The sequence below is a fragment of the Fringilla coelebs genome (genome assembly GCF_963513975.1).
Source record: "Fringilla coelebs genome assembly, chromosome: 14".
Lineage (NCBI taxonomy): Eukaryota > Metazoa > Chordata > Aves > Passeriformes > Fringillidae > Fringilla > Fringilla coelebs.
Window position 1 is genome coordinate 179,906 of NC_140040.1, and position 21,000 is coordinate 200,905.

At 46.7% G+C, this 21,000-nt stretch overlaps 2 protein-coding genes across 4 annotated transcripts in view; one reads left to right on the forward strand and one right to left on the reverse strand.

Moving 5' to 3' along the window:
* The window catches only part of AP1G1 (adaptor related protein complex 1 subunit gamma 1), a 38,715-nt gene extending 26,373 nt beyond the window's left edge, over positions 1–12,342 (reverse strand). Inside the window, exons 1-2 of one of the 3 annotated variants that reach the window (XM_084215092.1) lie at positions 12,226–12,342; positions 3,243–3,446 (exon numbers count right to left, since the gene is read on the reverse strand). In XM_084215092.1, coding sequence (XP_084071218.1) covers positions 3,243–3,443 — 201 coding nt within the window. In that variant the 5' untranslated portion in view covers positions 3,444–3,446; positions 12,226–12,342. Of the gene's footprint in view, positions 1–3,242; positions 3,447–11,719; positions 11,817–12,225 lie in introns of those variants that run through there. The other 2 variants (XM_084215093.1, XM_084215094.1) reach the window with 2 other exon arrangements.
* Positions 12,343–13,220: 878 nt separating this feature from the next.
* ATXN1L (ataxin 1 like) lies at positions 13,221–20,000 on the forward strand. The gene is made up of 2 exons (XM_084215349.1): positions 13,221–13,287; positions 13,519–20,000. The coding sequence occupies exon 2, from the start codon at positions 13,629–13,631 to the stop codon at positions 15,693–15,695; it is 2,067 nt and encodes a 688-aa protein (XP_084071475.1). The 5' UTR covers positions 13,221–13,287; positions 13,519–13,628; the 3' UTR covers positions 15,696–20,000.
* The last annotated feature ends 1,000 nt before the right edge of the window (positions 20,001–21,000 follow it).

Below are 21,000 nucleotides of genomic sequence, written 5' to 3' on the forward strand. Positions count from 1 at the left end.
CTGACATTACAATGCACTAAAATAGTTTTCTGTAATAGATAACTAATCAACTATAATCTATGTCTACTTTCCTGACAGGGAAGTAGAGATCTATCCCTCACAAACAATTTCTCTTAAGTCTGCTTTACTAGCTGGAGCAGCAAATAAGCATACACAATAGGTCTGAGGAGGGGTCAGACAGAGCTGGCAACAGATCCATAGCAAAGGGCTCATGCACAGGCAAAGATATGAGGTGTCAGGAAAAGGGACTCATGGCTCCAGCCAGACAGAAGCTTGAACAGGGCAACAGACACAGGTGAGATGCAAGAAATGCACACATCAACTAGAGTAAAGCTGCACAGTATATTGGTAAGAAAATTAAAGTTGAAGTGCCAGAGAAAGAAAGTGCTATGGCCTAGTCCCAGTCCTGCAAGTTCTCATGACCAGGTGGCATTATGGTCATGAGAACAGCATCATCAGCTGTTGATGCTGTTGTCATTCGTGAAAGTTAGTGCAAGGATGACAAATCAGTAAGAAAAGGCTTGAAAGAGATTGACTTCAGTCTGCAAGGTTAAATGGGATGAAAACCTCGAATAAACACCTCTGAACAATAAGGCCAGTCCTCTGCAAAGATAACTGCATTTGCCCAAATGCCTGAGATCAGCCACAGATAACACACAACACTAGATATCAAGCTCTCGTGTTTCCAGTGCTTTCTGTAAGAGAACAACACACCTCTGAAACAACCTTCTTTCCTGGGTTTACAAGATACTCATACAATCCTCTGCAAAAACGCAACATAAAATTGATGACACCTAAGCTACAGAGTAAGAGCCAATGAAGGAATAAGATGAATGACTGAGAAAGAGCATAAGAAAACTGATGACTGCAACAGATACTCTAAGATACATTTCTAGTACTTACAAATTTAAAATATATTAGTGAAATTTATCCCATGAAAGGCTGATGAGCTCTTGCTTCACTTGTATAGAAGCACATGCAAACTAGATTCATGCACATCAATACTAAGAAACATGATCAGCTGAAACTCTTACTAGGTGTAATTAGTGGAAAAAAATCTTGATACTGTTAAATCCATTTCATTCAGAGGAATGCAATTAAAATCTGCTACATCACTACTGTAACAGACACTACTGGCATGTAATTGGACTACAGCTGACCCAACTTTTACTGACATAGCCACTCTTCCAACTGGAATTTTTTTTCAAATAGAAACAATGACAATAATAAAGTTATTTGACCATTTGTCCAGGCTGTCTGATGACTTCTAAACTTGCACAAACGGCCTTTGCACATGCTCAGGAGAGAGCATGCCATCCAGTGCATATCAGCATGCACTGGCTAAATACAGCGCTCATTCTCATATTTGTGTACAAGATATCCCAGGTCAAAGTTGAGGAGCCCTGGGTTGGATAGAAGTACATCAACCACTCACTCCTGGTTACCCACACTGTTAGCTGCAGTCGGCTTACAGCTTTAAGAGAGGCTGTAACACCACTTGTGGCTCTCCTGTTTTTCAGCAAAACATCTGCTCTGCATATTGATCCTATTACTCTCAGAAGCTTACTGTCTACATTGCAGGACTATCTATCTGCAAAACTCCACTGCTGGTAGAGCCTCAACAGGTTGGTAGTGTCCTCAACAGGTCCCCAGCTCACACTAACTATACTCCTATACAACAGTAGCACCTTGAAAGATTCCCTCCAGTGCTAAGTGTTAAGGACATGCAAAGGTCTCTAACTCGCTCTCTTGCGGAATACTTGTTAAAACCCTTTTCAGCATTGGGTCCTATGCCCTCCCGAAAATGCGGCTGATAAATTGCAAGAGAACTAATGGCATTGAATGAAGCATTCCACTCTCCAAATAGTCAGAATAGATGCTTCTTTTCAAGATGTAGCAAGACTGGCAATAACAGATACTGAACAACCTGCTTCAGCCTTCTTTCACTAACAGTGAATTTACCATTACTAACCAAAGCAGAAACTGAAAATTTCTGCTTTAGTTAGTAATGGTAAATTAGTAAATTTACTTAGTAATGGTAAATTAAATCATTAAACTAAATGGCAAATTATACTCTTCCTTGGATGGGATTAAATACTTGACCAACAGGATAGAAGAATGAAATTTAAATCACGCTCTTAACATAGGCCAAATGTTGAAATTCTAGATGACACTTTTGTAACACTTTTCATTATTCTTAAGACTCCAAGATAATTAATTTTTGTGACAAGAAGTTTCTCTCTTGGACCAGAAAGCCCACCTATGAAAAGCATTAAAAACAGAATACACAACTTCACTTGCTCTTTTTCAAAACTCTTTATCCGTGGAGAAGAATCCAGAATCCAGAATAATATAGAAGTAAGATGAGGCACTTCGTATGCTATAGCAGAGCCCAAACTCACTAATCCTAACTATCTGCAATTTGATTTCACTGGTTTGAGCTTACTGTTTCAGTGAGACGTATTAGGACTGGTAAATTCAATCACAAATGGACAGACACATAAGACATGAAGCTACTTGAAGGGATACAAAAATTTGACTGATTTAAGCTTTACTGAAGACCTAGGTTAGATTACTACTAACAGGACACTTACTCACTTCGAAGCAAAACTGACTATGCCCCAAAGACTAAACAAAGCTAACCTGAGGGACACCTTGTAGATCAAGAGCTTCCATCTTCCTGTCTCCCTTTCCTAAAATTTCTGTCAAAAATAGCACATCAAAAATAAGCCAAGAGATGGAAAACTTGCACCTGCCATGTCATCTCACTAAGATGGGGATAAGGAACACCAACTTCTGATTGCCAGGAACAGACCAGCTCTTTTCTGTCTCAAATACATTACTTTATATGGAAAAGGGTATAGAACCTGCTTTGAAGTATGTGGTATTTTTCAGAGACAGAACTCCAATGTGCTATTTTGATCCAATCTAAAAACATCCCTATGTCTTGGACTGTGGTTTAAGCACTACTGCTCTGCAGAAACATGGATGGTGAGGAGGAGACAGTATGGCAAAGCAGACTAACCTCAGGTTTTAAAACAAAATATGCAAGCCCTAAACAGCCAATCTCACTAATGAAGTCTAAACTAACTAACATAGGTTCAGATAATACGTGAAAACAGACCTCAAAACGTCCCGAAGGACAGCAGAACTGCACCTAGGAATGCTCTGAACGAGTTAATGTGCCCAAAACACAGAAGACAAACTGGCTTATGCACAGAAGACACTAAATTTTAACCTACCTGCCCAAAATGTGCAGGATATCCCAGCATGTGCATATACAGCAGCTTTGCCACATTTCTGCATCGGTATGTGTTATCTTCCTCTCGGAAGGACGACCGGATAGCAGCACATTCTTTTTGGATCATCTCACGCTCTTCTGCCTGGGTTCTTGCTGTCCGGATGGTCCGGATCAACTCTCGCAGTCTGATGGGGGCTGGCATCCTCTGAGAGAAGAAAGAGGTCTGTAAAACTTTTACTGTCTCTAAAGGATTCATCCTGGTCTCCCACTTCTGTGTGTTCTTTTTTCTTTCTTTCTTACTCTACAATTATGTAAGTAAAAGAATGAAGAAAATGTAGGCTACCTCACTAGCATGGCTATGAGTAAACTTGAGAACCCGAGGACTTCACTGTACCTCACACCTGCTCTCCCAGAACATTAGAAATGGGAATTACTCCAATTTGAGCCAGCTGTCAAATGAACATAACATGGCTCCCCACCTGAAACAGGCAGAAACAGCACTCTGCAAGGTACTCTCATATTCACACCATCTGCCTCTCTCCAGAAAAGCTAGGCTCCAAAGAGAAATTATTTCAGAATCGTGACAGCTTGGGACAGAAATCCTCTACAAAACACAACTCTTTAACAACTCGTACAAGTTTTCATCTAAGTGCTTCAGATGGCCACACTTCAAAAATCCTGCAAACTTGTGCCACACACACTTCCTTCTTAGAAGTGTGGCAGTCAGCAGAAAAGCAAACGGAAGAGCAGTCTTAGGTGTGCAGATATTTCAGAGAATCCTGCTTCAAATATAAATAATCAGGTTTACATCATCCTTTTATTACACCCCAATTAGAACAACCTTTTCTGAAACAAACAAGCCTGTGACATTACTGTCTGGCAGTACAGGTATGAAGCGCGTATTCGAGAACACTCAGAGTTGTTTCACCTCATCAGATGGAATACCCATGGAGCTATCTGACTCACAGAGCAATTTAGTCTGCCAAGTTCCTGTTAAGAGGAAAGTGGCCATCAAACAGAATCCAAACTTTAGGATTTATGCTCAAGAGTTGAACTTTTTAGTTCATGTTCACCAAAGCAGACTTCCGGGGAGCTCAGTCTGTATAAACATCGTTACAGCCTTCTTTCATCCACACCAGCTTGGGAACAGAATGGAGCCCTTCTGATAAGGTATCAGACCAACTTGTAAGAAGTTGCCATGTCAGACTGCTACAGATTTTGTCTGGGTCACCATTCTCCCTGAATACTGTGTCATACAGTTTAAGCATTGCCATATAAGAAAAAGATGTGCATTCAGGTGCTGCACTAATTGGCCTACATGAAGCTCCAAACAGAGAGGATGGGACACAGAGCTAACAGGGAACTTCTTTGCTTGCAGAAAAGCAGAGAAAGATGCATGTACAAGTAAAGGTGGCCTTACAGTAAGCCAGACAAAGGCAGCTCCAAGTCTTGATTACAAACTCATACATACACTAGGCCTCTTCAGCCACACCATGTAGACTCCTCATATTTAAGTTCCCCACCTTCATACTTTAAAAAGTTTGAATTCACAGAGACACAAAGCATTCAGTTTTGAAAGTGGACGAGTAGAGATATTCTTCCTGCATAAGGAAACTCTGTCCCAAAATGCTGACATGTGTAAGATCAAGACTACTGAACACATTAATCCTTACCCCTGTCTCTCCATGTGAATTCACAACACTTCCTCACATTAGTGTGATATGATGCACTAACAAGCATAACAGAAATAGTCACAGAGAAGTAAGAAATCCATCTCCAGAACAGGCCCTTCCATGACCACTACCTTTGCTGCCATGCCTGCATGTAATATAGTTCTACATCCTTTCTCACGGGGAAGAAAAACAATATGCTGCATGTAGCACTTAAGGGGTAGATGGAATATTGATGTATTTATATAAAATGCCTTCTATTTTTTTACCTCACTATTATTTTCCTGAAAATTGGTAGCACTCTATGAATTTTTGATTGCAGCAAAGTGTTCAGCTTGTGTTTTTCACAACAGTATTGAAAACGCAAAAATCTCTTTCCTGGGCGGCAACTGTCCACATTAAGTGCTGAATTTTTGAGCCTAGACTCATGTACTACACACACATACCACATAACTCTATAAACTGATTTCAATAAGCCACATTCTTGTTGGAAAATTGGGCAGAAGTTACAAAGATAAAAGTGCTACTGCAGAAATATTCCTCTGCAGCCCATAGGCAATAATTTCATAATCACTAAGATCCCTCACATGCAGGCTCACGCTGGAGAAGGTGAGTCCAGTCCTCCCACTGTGTTCGCACTGGCATTCCAGGCACAGTGCACCAACCTGCGCATGCAAAAAACAGCTTGCCCCCTTCCTCCCGAAAGCAGTCCTCAGACACATCAGTCTGGCTGGTGCACAGACAGGCAGCAGTGAGAACATGGGGGTTTGGGAGACCTCAGATGGACTGGAAAAGAGGTGAAAGATGAATGAATCCACACCTATACTACAGCTCTGCACCCTAATTAAGCTTATCTACAACACTGCTGTTCCTGAGATGATAAGCAGTGGCTACTACTAGTCTAGCTATTACAACCATGACCGACTCCTTTATTTTAAAGGATGTGTTGTTCACAAAGTTTTTGAAACACTAATACATAACCTGCAAACAAACTGAGGTTTGCCAACAAATTGTTTTGATACCACAAGCTGTATTGTTCTCACTCTATATTTGAAGGTTTATCAACTGCTGAACACTGATATCTGCAGCCTGTGACTTGTACAAGCCCACCCCTTTCCTTGCCAGTGGACCAAAAGCTTTCTGTAGGTATGCCCATGGAAGGCTTCAGCATCTTAAGCTTGGCCCGAGACAACAGAAAATAAAAGGAAATACCGCATAAATAGTTCTGGTCAACAGAAAAACAGAATTCAGCAACACTACTATATATGTGAAGTACAGCTTTTTATGAAAACTTTTTTTTCATCCTTCTCCAGTGTTTAGGCAGGACTTCCTGTCTCACCAAGAAGGCAGGTACAATGACAACAAACTGAAGATCTAACATCATTCAGATATTGAAAAAAGTGAATAGTCAGTATTTACAAATGCCCTTGCATAAATAAAGCATTAGCAAGGCACACTGTAAAGATTATTTTTTCTCCTCACTTCACAGTCACAGGAAAGCAAGCAGAACCAGCACTTCAGAAAGCAAGGATTGATGAGTAAGACCCAAAACCAATTTCTCAGGCTTCCTGCCATTCTGACTTGAGTAACAACTAACACAGTTACACAGACAGTCTAACCAAAAGGACTAAGCGCAACTGTATCTCACACACACACTCCCTGCCCGATGAGAACAGAAAAATTCTGACCTGCTCTGATGGAGGATTACAAAAGGACAAAAGACAGAGCTGTGATTTATTTTCCAATATTCAGAAAAGGGACTTCTAGCTTTGTGCTGCAACTACATGCCTTTTTTTTAGTCAATATCAAATTGTTCAGCTTTTAATATACCTTTGAATCCGTCCCATACAGAAGGCTTTGCACCCATCTATGTAAAATAGCATCTTCCCGTCACAAATCACCATACATGTTTATCCTTGAAGCTTGAGCTCTTCTTGTGTACACTCCTCCAGTATTTCAATGCAATGTAATTACCATGCAATGTAGCATATTGCGTTTTCTTCCCTTCCCCAAGAAAATGTTCTCTTAACATCAAAAATTCTTGCCTCAGGTACCTGTTCTTTGCCTTCAGTGACTAAGATTCTTCTGCACGTTAATACATTGGAAATCTCATCACAGTTTTGAGTTTCAGACATTTCAAGCGCGCGTAAGCAGTAGTTACTGCAGATGAGAAGAAACTTTGGACATGAGAACACTTAAATTCAAAAACATTACAGAAGAGATTAACATTTACTAGTCTCAGCAATTCCTAAGTCTACTATAATGCCAACAGACCTTTCCTGCAACAATGGGAGGATAACTGTATCATCTAGCAACAGCAGACAATGGAGCTTCACTTCAGCTGGTGCCTAAGTGCTTCTTAGAACTTCCTCCAAAGTAGCAAATCTTGTTCTTCAGGATTAGCTAACATTTTTCACCAGTACAGACACATTCTTTTACTCTTTGCACATCAACATAAATGACAAGGCAGTTAGTACAAGTTGTTACCCATTTCCTCCTTGGGCTGAAAACAGGAGTTTCCTGCAGCCATCTCTTTGCTAACAACAAGTTAAAAAAATCAGGGACGATTTCTGAATAGTTGAAAAGAACCTACTAGTTAATATTTACAATATCTGGTAGTGTTGCACACAATTCTTCAACCTTATCAGATCTCTTTTCCTCTTCTACTTTCGAAAGCCTTGCTCCTTAGAAGAACATACTATTAAAATTAAAACTTCTGAGAGTTTTAATTTTTTCGGAAACCTAATTCAGATTAGTTCAAGTTGTATATAGGTGACTGGTGTTTAAGTTCCTTAGAAAACAGAATTCCAGCTTCTTTCCTGAAACCCAGAGACTAGGAAAGGTGTCGCCTCAGTGATCCTCCTCCCTCTGCTATTCAGAAATCCTTCCCATGAACTAATAAAAAGGCATTCTCTCTCTTTGTGTAGCTCATTCCTACTATACAAAAGTGAAAAGAAAAAAAAAACCAAAAAAACCACAACACCCCCCCAAAAACAAAACAAACAAACAAACAAACAAAAAACCAACCAAACCAAAAACCCAAACCAAAAAAAAAAAATCTTCATGTATTACACCATTGTACTGATAAATCACTGTTTTCTCCTTTTTTATGGTCTGTTACTAGTGAAGCTTGTCAAATTTTAAAGATTTTATTCAACAGACCAAAAATATTTGAGTATAGAACTTTACCAGAAGTCTCCCTTAGAATACAGTCTCATTCAAATATGACGGGTCACCTTTTATATTTACAACACACACCTAATATTATCAAAACGCACCTAACACCTTGAAAATGCTCAAGTGCTTTAGGTAAGCTTTATTCCTCCATCAGGAATTGCAGAGTAACGACAAAGGACAGTCCTTAAACACTTAGTTGATAACACATCCTCTGGAAACTATTTCAGAAATGTTAGCTTAGGTCTAAAAATATCCTATGTGTTTCTCAGACAATAAAACTTTAAAAATAACAGTTGTTTTAAAACTTCTTAAGCATAATTTATCAGACATTTAGCATTTTAACATTTCATTATTATTTAGCCTTGAAATCTGGAAACATTAAGACATAAAGGCCATCAAAATTAATGAAATTATTTACAGAAGAGATCTACTGTTTGGGGAAATGGTCTGAATTTTCCGTTGTGGTGATATACACACCAAGTTACAGCTTTTAATGTAAATAGCATTTCTGAACTTGGTTCTGTCTAGAAAACACCCCAAGCCCGAAGCAGCATAGTTTTCAAACACATCTAAAACACACAACTCCAGTTGCTCCACACCAACACATGCATAAGCAATCACACTCCTCAAGCAACCCCAGCTTTTGGGAAGTTACACAACTAAAGCCAGACCAAACTCCCAACTGAAATCAATAGCAGAACTCCCCTACTTGCTTAGGTGCAACTGAATCCAGCCTAGTACACACAAGAGCAGAGGATCTGTCCAGACTCCATGAAAGGAGTAACTGCAGTGCTGACACCCAACACTGATGGCTTCAATTCCACATTGCTATCAGTAGGCTTCCCACTTCTATCAGACATTTAAAAAGAAAAAGACATTAACAGTAAAACCAAAAACATACTCTCCAAGTAGAGATAAGGGTGTCAACAAAGGCAGAGATATTAGTATATGGTCTAGTATTATCAATATTTATACAGCTAATAGTAAATATTAAATTATTATAACTATTTATACAATAAACACCAAAGCAAGGAGCACCATCATCATCAAGAAGGGCAAAGGCAACACAAATGAGCTGAGAGAAAGAGCAACCAACCATGCAACATGCTAAGTGGGACAATCTCTCCTGAGGAAAAAGCTACTGAATGCAATAGAGAACTAGAAAGCAATATCAGAAAATCAGAGAGAAATTAAGTCAGCAGGGGGCTTCAAAATGCATTCTCATAAGAAAAGGCATCACAGTATCCCAAAACAAGAGCTAAAAAATAAGTCTTGGAAGAAGAGATGGTCCCACTTCCAGTTATATTGAAAAAAAAAAAAAAAAAAAAAAAAAACCAAACCAACAACAAGAAATGCAGCACAACAGTATTCAAAAAGCAAGGCTCAGTGCTGCTCAAGAGCTGGGAGGAAGAGGAGAGGCAGGACAGAGACTGAGGACATTGCACAGATCCCACCCAATCCCACTGCCAAACAACTGCAGACCCCTTCCCACTCCCTGCTGACGGAGGCAAGGTCCCAGAGCACAAGTCAGCACTCTGGATGAGGTATGCCATTCCCGCACAACGGTGCATATACACCAAACGCAGCAACTCCTGAAATGCCTTCAAAAGACACACCGAGCTCCCAATCAGTACAAACATTAACCTCAACAACTGCCAAAATAGAAAATAAATATCTCCATATTTTTTTAGAAGCTAATTAGCACAGCTATATAGCTGATCACCACCACGGATACAAGCAGAATACCAGATATTCTGGCTTTTGTTTCAATACTTCAGTCATCACTGACCTACATTATCTTATCACCTGCTTCTAATTTCCTCACTATTTTAATCTATGAGGTACTCTGGCTATTTTACTTCCTGTTCACTTTCCTGCAGAGTTAAAATTTAAATAATAATAAAAAAGCCACTGGTTTGTCACAAAAAAACCTCTACATCCTTCTATGCCCTAGCTAATACCAGAGGAAAGGCAAGAGGCCACATTTTTACATTCATTAAAATGAACTTCACAACAGGTCATATAACTTCAGCAATGCCCTAGGAAGTTCCAATCTTTGATTTCACTAGTAGCATTTCTGCCAAATAGCAGATGTAGGTTGCACTAACATCTGTACCAGCAAATTCACTTGTACTCACATTACGGTAGCTCTGTTTTTTGAGTTACAGACTCATCATGTATTTACTTATTAAGTCCAAAACTCTCCTCCAGTGAAATAATGCTCCTACCATGTCAGAACAGATTCTTGCCTTAAAGAACAGCTGAGTGTCATCTAGAACAAATTAGCATCACCTGCATTCAGAAGGAATTGCTCTATCATTAAAAAATGCTATGAGCTCAAACGACCCATCCCCTACAGTTACACAGGGCCAACTCACAAATACAAATATTCACGCTGGAGAGGCACAAGCAGCTTTACTAGTGCCATCACTTTTAGCAGCAGTAAAGATCTGTGTGAGCTCGCACACTTGGAAAGCTGACCTTCCACACCTGAACTGCACTCACCAGGTGGGCTCTGTGTGCCTGAGAACAGCCAGCTTGGACTCCTATGCCACTGCCCAACCTTCTCACACCATGGCCTGACACACGCACTGATCTCACTCTACTGCAAAACGCTGTACACCAAGAATCAGAACATTTCTGTTATCCCTTAATCTCTCACAGGACACCACAAAGGTACTACGGGATCTTTCCATCTCTGCCATGCCACCTTCAGGAAAACAGATCAGCAGTTACAGGAAGAGAAAAGAAAAAAAAAAAAAAAAAAGATTAAAATGCTTTTTTTCAAACATAAAAGGAGGAAATCTGAAAGTTATCTTACACACTGGAAACACAAAATCCCTTCACAAAACAACTACCCAAGACTTACTTTTCCCTTCTCAAGAAATAGGAATTTAAATACCTTTCCTCTCCTTCTCCCAGCACAGAAGAATGGAAGGGTTCACACCAGCCTCTTCAGAAAAAAACCCACAAAATCTCCTGCCTTCATTCAGCTCTCAAGGACCCAACAAGTTTTCAAACCTTGTGCCAAACACCAGAGAGCACACGAGTAAACAGAAGAAAGAATTTGGCAACAGAATATGATATGCAAACAAACAAAGGAAAAAAATACCAAGTGTAGTTTAGAGGAGCAGTGGCAGGGAAACGGGTACAAGAAGCTGTTATGCTCTACCACACAGAAATTAATCACCCCAAAAAAAAAAGGGGAAACAAAACAGCACAAATTTCTCTGCCATTTTAAATGTAGGATGCTAGGAGCATCTCTAAAGGATTCCCCTGCATTTACAAGAGAAAACACACAGATATTTTACTGTTTAAGCCACTATGAACCAAACACCTTTTGACCACATATGTGTCTCCTATCCTTTCAAAGAGGTTCCACTGGGATTCTGTGCTGTCCCGTTAATATTGCAAGCATCAGAAACTGAAATTTGTCACTCAACGTTTTTACACATGACTTTCAACATAATAAAACACACCTGTTCCATCTGTTAACTTTAAAAACAATGTCTACTAAAAAATAAATTACAATTTATCTTACAGCTCGTGCGAGAACTCAGCCAGCCTTGAAGAAGGGACTTGAAGGCGCCCTTACAAGACCGGCCATCAGACGGCAGCTCACTGCAAATACCTTTAGCCAGAGCGAACATCCCCTGCTGCCATTAAAACCCGCGAACGCTAAGTAATGCGGACGCTGTAATACTCGGAGCGCTTGTACAGCCTAGGCAACAAGATACCGAGGGAAGGAGAGGCACAAGTCCCGGCTTCTCCGCACACGGCACCGGGCCACGGCATGAACCAGCTCCCGAGGTACGCGCTCCGCTTCCGCTGTCCCCGAGCTCCGGGAACGGCGGCCGAGGCGACCGCGACCGCCGTCTCCCCAGCAAAGAACGGCCAGGGCAGGCACGGACCGCTCCCGGCGCCCGAGCGGGACGCCCCGGGGCGCAGGGCAGAGTTCGAAGCGAGCCGGACCGCCGGGTAGAGGCGGCGAGAGGGCAGGGGACGGCCTCGCGGACAGAGCGGCCGAGGCCCAGCCGCGGAGTTCCGCCCTAAGAATCGCGGGGCCCTAGGCGGCAGGAGCTGGAGGTCAGGGGAGGCCCGGCCAGGGCAGCGGAGGCCCGAACCGGTCCCACTCACCAGGCCGGTACCTGCAGCAGCAGCGGCGGACAGAGCCGGGCATTCAAAATGGCGGCGGCGCGGCCGCAGCACCGATACCGCAGGCGGAGGGATCCGCGCGCCGGCTCGCCCCCCACGACCCTGCAGGCTCTCCCGACCGCGGGTGGGAGCGCGGCCGCGCCGGGTTCGGCGGGAACAGGGCGAGGATGGCGAGAGCGCGGTGCAGCACCGCCGGTGGTGAGACGGAAAATGCCGCTTGTACTACTTTTCTTGGCGGAAGTATCCTTGAGGCGCTTCCTATACGAAAAGATGCGTCTGCACCGTGGCAGTCCCTGATGACGTCACGCGCGGGGCGGTCCCGTCAGCGCGCGCTCCCCACGGCGGGGCCGGGCGGGACCCGTCACCCGTGTCCGCGGTTCCGGGATCGAGGGGTTCTGAGGCCGGAGGGGCCAGGCCGCTCCGACCGCGCCGAATCTTGCACTGTTTAAACCTCCACCGGGGGAACGCAGTGTGCCGCAGTAAACGAGGCGTCTCTGGAAGAGGGTACAGAGCCACCTCGGCCCCAGGCAGCTATTCTGTTCCCGCTTCCAGAACCTTATGTCACATTATCGATCACCGAATGACGAGGAGCCCGGTCAGCAGCACGGGGCCGGCCTCACACTGCGGGAGTGCGAGACAGGGCACGGGCACGTCCAGACCGAAGGCTCCCGCAGGGAAGCTGGGCCACGCTGCCGCTGGGCCCGCGCTGCCGGCCAACCGCCGACAGAGCCCTCTGGGGCGCGGGACCAGCAAAAGGCGCGCGGCGCTGCCGCCAGGCGACCCGCGCTGGGCGGCGGGGTCCCGGGCGCGTCCCGCAGGCCGGGCCGCTCTGAGCCCCTGGCGGACGCAGCTGGTTGCCACGGCAACGGCGCTGCGGGTTCTCCGCGACGCCATCCGGGTGCGGCGGAGCCACTACCCCCGAGCGGTTCCGGCGCTCGGTGCGCGCGTCATTGACATGCGACGCGTCATCACCGTGCGCCGCGGGTGGGGAGGAGCCGGTGCGGGCACCGGGCGGGCCCGCGGGGCCGGTCCGGGCCATGGCGGGTGAGCCGCGGGCACCGGGCGGGCCCACGGGACGCGACGGGGCGGGACGCGCGGCAGCGCGGCCGGGGTTTTGGGGCCGGGGTGGGGGCGGCGACCGGGCTCGGGCGTCTTCCGTCCCCGCGTTCCGACCCTGGGCCAGGGGCCGTCGCCGTGCCCGTTCCCGGAGCCGGGGCTTGGTCCGCCCCCCGTTCCCGAGGCGAGGACTCATGGCTCCCTCTGTTCCTGGCACAGGTGAGGCGGCGGCCGGCGGCGCGGATCCAGGAGCCCGCGCGTGGCAGCCCCAGTGGGTGCCCCCATGAACGAGCGTCGCGGCCGGGGCTGCCGGGACACCGCGGGGCGCCATGAGAGCGGGCCACGAGCGGAGCCAGGAGTGTCTCCCGCCCAAGAAGCGGGAACTTGCCGCCGCCAACACTGGCACCGAGGCGGGACGGGCGGGGGGAGCCCAGGGCTCGGGCGAGGGCCCCGAGTGGGCCCGCACGGCTCGGCCGGCTCCCGCCACGCCGCGCTACGGTCCTGGCGAGGCCCCCGAGGCGGCGGCGGGGCTGACGGTGGACCAGTACGGAATGCTCTACAAAGTGTCAGCACCGCCTGCCACCTTCTCTCCCACGGGCCTCCACCCCGTGGTGAACGTGAGCCCCCTGCCCCCCGCCTTCAACGTGACCTCGCCCATCATCCAGCACCCGGCGGTGCCCTTCCCCTCCATCCACTATGCACAGATCCCTTCGGCTTCCCTGCAGCTCATCGGTTCCCACTACACAGTGCCCTATGCTGTCCCTCCTGCCTTCATGCCTAGTCCTCTCCTGTCTCCTTCCACCAACCTCACTGCCCCCCATGTCCCCCACTTTGTGCCATATGCCTCCCTGTTCACGGAAGAAGCTGCACCTTCCCCCCAGACTACCTCTCCCACCCACAGCTTCAACAAATCCACCTCCGCAGCCTCTCCTGGGCAGATGCAGCATCACACTGCACCCCAACCAGTGGACGTGGCACCGGGGAGAATTCCTGTTTATTATCAGATGTCCCGCCTCCCACCAGGCTATTCAGCCTATGAGGCACCTGTGGCAGGTGGGAGCCCAGAGTCTCCTCAGCAAGACAGCCAGCTGAGCTCAGAGGTGGCTGCAGCCAATGGTGGGCAGAGGCCCCTGGAGCAGAGTGTGGCCAGGAGGCCCAGCGAGGCTGTGGACTCTGCCAGCAGTGCAGCTGAGGACTGTCTACCCCCGGGGGCTGCAGCAGCGTGTATGGGTGATGGACAGTTCCTTCCAGGTTACCAGATGCTGGGAAGAGAGATCTCTGTGCCTACTCACAGGAGCACCCCAGACACTGATCTGGAGGTTCAGAGGGTGGTGGGGGTGTTGGCATCTCAGGATTATCACGTTCTGGCAGCCCAGAGGAAAGATGACCCAAGCCCTTTGAACCTTTGCCATAATACCCCTGATGGGCAGGGAGACATGCTGAGGAACACCACAGATAGGGCTGCAGCTGGGAACAGCCAGTCCCGGAGCCCATGTGGAATGTCCCCCGAAGAGACTGTTAGGCAGAGACAGTTAGCCAAAGGAATGGTGATAGCCAATGGCAAGCCAGTACTTGTTCCCATTGGATCTGAGCCCGTCAGGTCTTCCACTTCAGAAGTCCTGCTGAGGGAGAGCCCAGATGCCCAGGCTCGAGGAAATGTGCTTGAAAAGGAGCTGGCCCAGTGCCAGGCACCCAGCTCCTCGCAGCTGCCCTCTCACTTCATGAAAGGAGCCATCATCCAGCTGGCGACGGGGGAGCTGAAGCGGGTGGAGGAGCTGCAGACTCAAGACTTTGTTCGCAGTGCAGAGGTGAGCGGAGGCCTGAAGATCGACTCCAGCACTGTGGTGGATATTCAGGAAAGCCAGTGGCCTGGGCTCATCACACTGCATTTTGTGGTTGGGGAGCAACAAAGTAAAGTGAGCATTGATGTGCCCCCGGAGCATCCCTTCTTTGTGTATGGCCAGGGCTGGTCCTCCTGCAGCCCCACGAGGACTGCTCAGCTCTTTGCTTTGCCCTGTCACAGGCTGCAAGTGGGGGATGTCTGCATATCAATCAGTTTACAGAGCGTGAATGGCAACTCTGCTTCTCAGGCCAACTCCCCTCTCGGGGATCAGCTGGTATCTGCTAGGGAGAGATCGGAACAAACAGCTCAGGGGCCCAGAGAGCCATCTGACAGAGCTGCTGAAAGGAAGAGCCACACAGATAGAGCCAGCACGGCCCAGAGCTCCCGTGTAGAATCTTCTCAGCCTGAGGCTGGCAGTCTGTACAATTTGGCCCCAGGCTTCCAAAGATACAGCGTGCAGGCAGAGGAGGCTCGGCCCTCTCTGCTCCGTCCCTCTTTCATTCCCCAGGAGGTCAAGCTGTCTATTGAAGGGCGTTCGAATGCAGGGAAATGATCCCTTAGAGGTGTGAGCTCGGGCAGCCACAGCATGTGACCCTCACCATCAGGTGGAGGAATTGCACAGACTCTGTCATAGGCTCACCAACAAAGGCTGCTCTCTGCCTTGCAGGAATGGCTCCATTCCAGTTCCATGGCTGACCAGTTCCTCCTGGGGAGTCAGGAGGCCTCCAGTGCCTCAGGGAGCAGCGACAGGCTAGCTGGGGTGGGGAGCAGGGATGTGGTCATGAGTGTGTGATGAGAGCATTCCAGAGGCTGCTGGAGGCTGGGGCTTTCTTCCACCTCCTAGGATAACTGACTCCCTGCAGGGCGGGGGCCGAGCATTCGGGGCAGGTAGGGAGATGAGGAGGGCAGACTTGGCTTAAGGTAGCAGATAAAATTGCTGAAGATTTTATTTCTCCTTTCTCATAATGGGGAGAGATGGGTCCCCACTGGAGTTTGGGGGCTCTACTCCCAGCATCCCCTTTCTTCACACATGCACTTTAAAAGGACCGTTCACCGATGGAGCTCTCAAGGGCAGGATGGAGGTGCTTCTCTGGTGGTTCTGATTAATGTCTCTTCCACTGAATCCAACTGCTCGCTCTTCTTGCAAAGAATGTACAGATTTGAATGAATCACAGAAATTCAAGAGGAAGGACCAAAAGGATGGGCTTGGGTGCAGGTGAATAGGGAACTTGAGCACTTGAGATGGGACACAAGTTGGGATGGGAGATGTTGTTTCCTACTATAAAGTCTACTTAGTTGTTTTGCCACCAAATTAAATCCTTCCTCCCATATTAATAACTTTCAAAAAACCCTCCTGGGCTTATAGCTTTTGCAGAGACTTAACCTGGGGATTAATGGGGTTGGATTTTTTTTGTTTGGTTGAATTTTGGTTTTGAATATTTTTTTGGTTTGTGGTTTTTTAAAATCTGGAGCAAAATACATTTAGCATTCTCTAGGGAAGGGTGAAAACATCCTTCTTCTGTGAGAAGACCAGTACTATCTTGTAATTAAGTCAGAAAAATGTTCCAGATGGCTAATTCTTCCCTGCAGGCAGTTTCCTGAATAAGCTCTAGACAAGAGACAAGTGTTTGTGCACGTGCAGGCAAGGTACAAAGTTTGTGCTTAGTACAATTCCATGATTAATGTAGGGACTCTAAAAATATCATTGTGTCACAGGGCATTTTGGGGTCATTTTGTGTTAGTTTTTCTGATGCTTCATTTCAGAGTTCCTCTGTAGAACAATGTGGTCAAATCAAGAGTAGTCTTTTTCATGGTGAGATTTAATACAATTGTGTATGAGCAGCTGATTGTGGTGGTAACACTATTGAGTGAAGTCTCCTGTAGTTACACTAATCTGCTCTCTGATGGTGTGTTATGACACCGTTGCTCAGCTAGGATAGGAAATAGTCACTGTTCTGGTGACAAAACAGTTTTCACTGACTTAACCTGGACTGGGTATTCCTTATGTTCAGGTGCCCATCTCTGTGCTAGGACCAGGCTCTGGAGGGGGCCTTTCTTAGTGTGCGGAGTCCTGATGTTCAGCATGCTGTTTCTGTCTCCCTGCTCTCATCCGCCTGAAACTTGTCAAGTGTGCCTGACTCTTGGGGTGCCACTCCTCTCTGTCACAGAATGGTGTGTGTCAGCACCTCTCCTTGCAGTGGTGCTGTCTCAGGGCTGTTCTGCACTCCCCAGGAGTGTGTCCTGTAACTGGTTGGCTTCTGCTGACTGTGCAATGGATGCATGCTCTGCCTGTGTATTAGGCAAATTAGTCTCCAGAATGTCCCTTCCATCCTGGCCTCAGTCCTGTTTTCCTAGCACACTGCTAGCCATTTCTGTTGCCTTGAAAATGCCTGCACCAGGACAGGCCTTAGGTGAGATATATGCTAAACATGCCCTCAGTGTTTGTGCCTCACAGGGTTCTCCAGAATGAGGATGCTGCCTATACCACGTGTAGCTGCTCCCAAACGACACTGCTTCTGGTTTCATCAGCTGCATTTGGGATGTGTGAAGTCACAGTGATGCTGTTGTGTGAAGATTCTGCCTTCTCAGGTGCAGCAGCTGTGGGAACAGATGCTGTTTTCACAATCCTGTTTGTCAGTGAAGTGTCCACCTGGGCCCCTTTGTCACCCGGGGGTGTCACAGCTCCTGCTGACTGGACTCTCCTACGTAAAACTCTCCATTAGTGTTGGTAATTAGTACTTAATGCTCAGGATATCTGAGGTGTCTGTGGCCAAAGGCAGGAGGCAGAGGAGCCCGGGTTCTCATGCCTGTTCTATGCACAGTGCATGCAGAGGAATTCAGGGCTGCGACAGGCACTTGAGAAAGGGATCTTGCGTACATAATAGCATGTGAATGTAGAAGGGCTGGTTACACCATAGAGGCAATGTCTGAGCAACTGATGGCGCAGAGCCCCTTGAGTGTCTCTGAACCCCGAAGTCTGTCTTAGAGTGAGGGTTTGGAGAGCTTGCCTTAACACCATGTGTGTTACTGTAACTCCTTGATCTCAGCCACACTGTGCAGTGGTCTGAATGGGCAGTACTGACAAATGAGGCAAGATGCTGGGACTTAAATAGCTTTGTACTGTAGGCAGGTGAAGGGCTATGAATGAAGGTGCTTGCCCTGATGTTTACCTGTCTACTGACCCGGACTTTGGCTTGCTGCACCTCTGTTAGGTGTGGTCCTGAGCTCTCTGGAACAGGCTGTGCTGAACTGGACCTTGGTACTTTTATGCAGACTGCTGTCAGTCCCGCTGTTGTGCATGTTTCACCTGCCAGCTCTTCCCTGGAAACAGTGGTTTGAAACACAGCTCATGACGGGGGGCTGAGATGAAGAATCTGTGTGTCTGGCTGTTTGCCCCAAAGGGTGGGCAGGAGGGGGCCACTGGCAACTCTTCAGCCCAGCTCAGCAGTACTGGTATCACAGGAACCTGTCCTTACTGGACAGGGCTGTATGGCTTAGCACCATAGTGGTGGTTGTGCTGAGCACTGAGGCTCTCCTGGGACAGGGAGTGTGTCGGACAGGGAGTGTGTGAGAGCGGCTCTGCTGCAGTGAGAAAGGCTGTGAATAAGCCCATGGAGGAGGCTCTTATTTCTCGGGTTTACAGGGAAAGGAGGAGATAAAGCCAGGAAGACCTTGCAGAGTGGGATGGTTACCTGGGCTTTTCTGCTGGCAGAGATGTGACAGACTTCTCAGAGAAATATACCATGTTCCTGCTGCTACTGTCTAGGGTAGGAGAGCTGTGGTCTGTCCTGCCTGGAGGAGGCCCTAATCTTATCCAGCTCACACTCTGTAGCAGGAGTCCGTGGGATGCAATAATGGGTGTCTGTAGCCATCTGTCCCATCCCATGGAACATGCTTTGGGTTAGCTGCACAGCAGAGCCAAGCCTATCTCTGGGCTGTGCATTTACAGCAATGAGCGCTCATCACTACCAAACTATGCAGAGGAAGCTCTGTCTGGAAGGGAAGGAAGCTGCAGAGGCCCCTCTGCCTTCCCCTTCCAGCTGCTGAGCAGCTTTTTATATTGCACTTTTCACATTGTGTCCCTGTCCCCACCCCACACTTCAAGTCACTTTGTTCCATAGAGAACCAACAATCCTTGTTACTCAGAAAATATTGTAAAAGCAACTACAGCAGTTGGAGTAGCCCAAATGCTAGTTCCTGCCCGCAGCAGCACATGTGCCTTCCCCAGCGTCACTCACAACTGCTCCCTGTCTTTCAAGCTGTGCTAGAGCCTGACACTTGTTAGAAGCTGCTAAGATGGCTACAAATACTCATCCTGTTCAGTTTGGCCCAGGGTGTTCCACATATAGTTTAAAATGCTGATGGTCCAGGCCCTTCCACGGCCTTCACACTGTCTGTCAAGGACAGAATTGCCCCGTAGGTCCTGGGCTGCTGCCACCCACCCTGCCAAGATGCCCCTGGCACACTCGAGTTGTTTTCGGCTTTTATGGCACCTTAGCGCCGGGGAGGGTGTGCTCAGAGAGAGAGAGAGACATGGGGGAGCTGGCTGGGCTGCCTTGAGGCAGAGAGATGTTTGTAGATAAGTGCTGACCCCTCACTATAACCCCCAGTATATGGCTGTATTAACATGTAACCGATGCAGTGTATCTAAAGCCTTAGAACTAGTCAGGTGCTCCCCTCCAACTTTGTCCCTGCCCCTTTCCTCCTACCTGATCTTTAACAAAGCATTAATAATTCTAAGGATAATCTCTATTTTGTTGTGCTTTTTTTGTAACTGTTTTAAATAAATCAATTTGTACTGTATATTTGTACTTTGGTGAGATCCTTTTTCCTGTTTTACCATTTTAAGTCTGTACTTACCTACAAACAGATTGTATTTTTATTGTTAATGCTTTTATGAATATTGCATTTAACTTGGTGACTCTGTAAACAGTATATATCTATATACATATATATATATCTATATATAAACCAATAGCTTTTCCTTTGGTGTTTGAGACTTTTTGCTTGTCTACAGTATCAGTGGTCATTAGCATGTGGCATGTCTGGATTTACACAGTGATCTGGAGATTCATGTCAAGGGCAAGATACAGGGTGACAGATGGAACATAAGTCATAATTCTGTTTTCAGATACTTTTGTGTTATGTGGTCTCTCCTGAACTCCCTGGAATAAAGATAAGGTGTCAGTGACACTACAGGGAAAGTTCCAGCTACAGGTTGCAGAGTAGAGGTACATCTCTGCTGGGCCAGCAAAACATGAGGCAGAGCAAAAGCAGATACTGCCAGATGCAAACTCGGGGTTTGAGTATGAAAACGAACACAAGTAAGGATAAAAGTGGGAGATCAAAGAACAAAGCAGGATATGAACAGAGGAACATGGAACTCAACACCTCCTTTACAGTGCCTTTTCCCAAAGAGAGAGAAGCAGGTATGGCTCCTGGGTGACAGTTCTACATGATGAATGAACATGATGTTAAAACAGCTTCTGTACAGGGAGGAAACTAGATGCTACAGTGGCAGGAGGAGAAAACCTGCACTGAAAAGGTTCAATGCTGTTTCCTAGTGGCATCCCCAGGGCTGACTGTGAGAGTGGTTCATTATTGCCAGAAAAATGCAACATTATGCATTTTGAAGGTAGCTATTTTAACTAGGGCTTTAAGGGACTACAATCAAATGTTTTTCAAACTGAAAAATGAGGAGGAAATGAGGGTTTTAAGTAGTCTGATCAAAAGGTTTTGTTTCTTGTTTTAACTTTACTCTTCTGATCGCAAGTAGCAGTCTTGTGGTCACCATTTCTGACTTGAAGAGAAACAGCCATCAGAGAGAAGACAGTACTTCCCAAGGTGTTTGATCCACT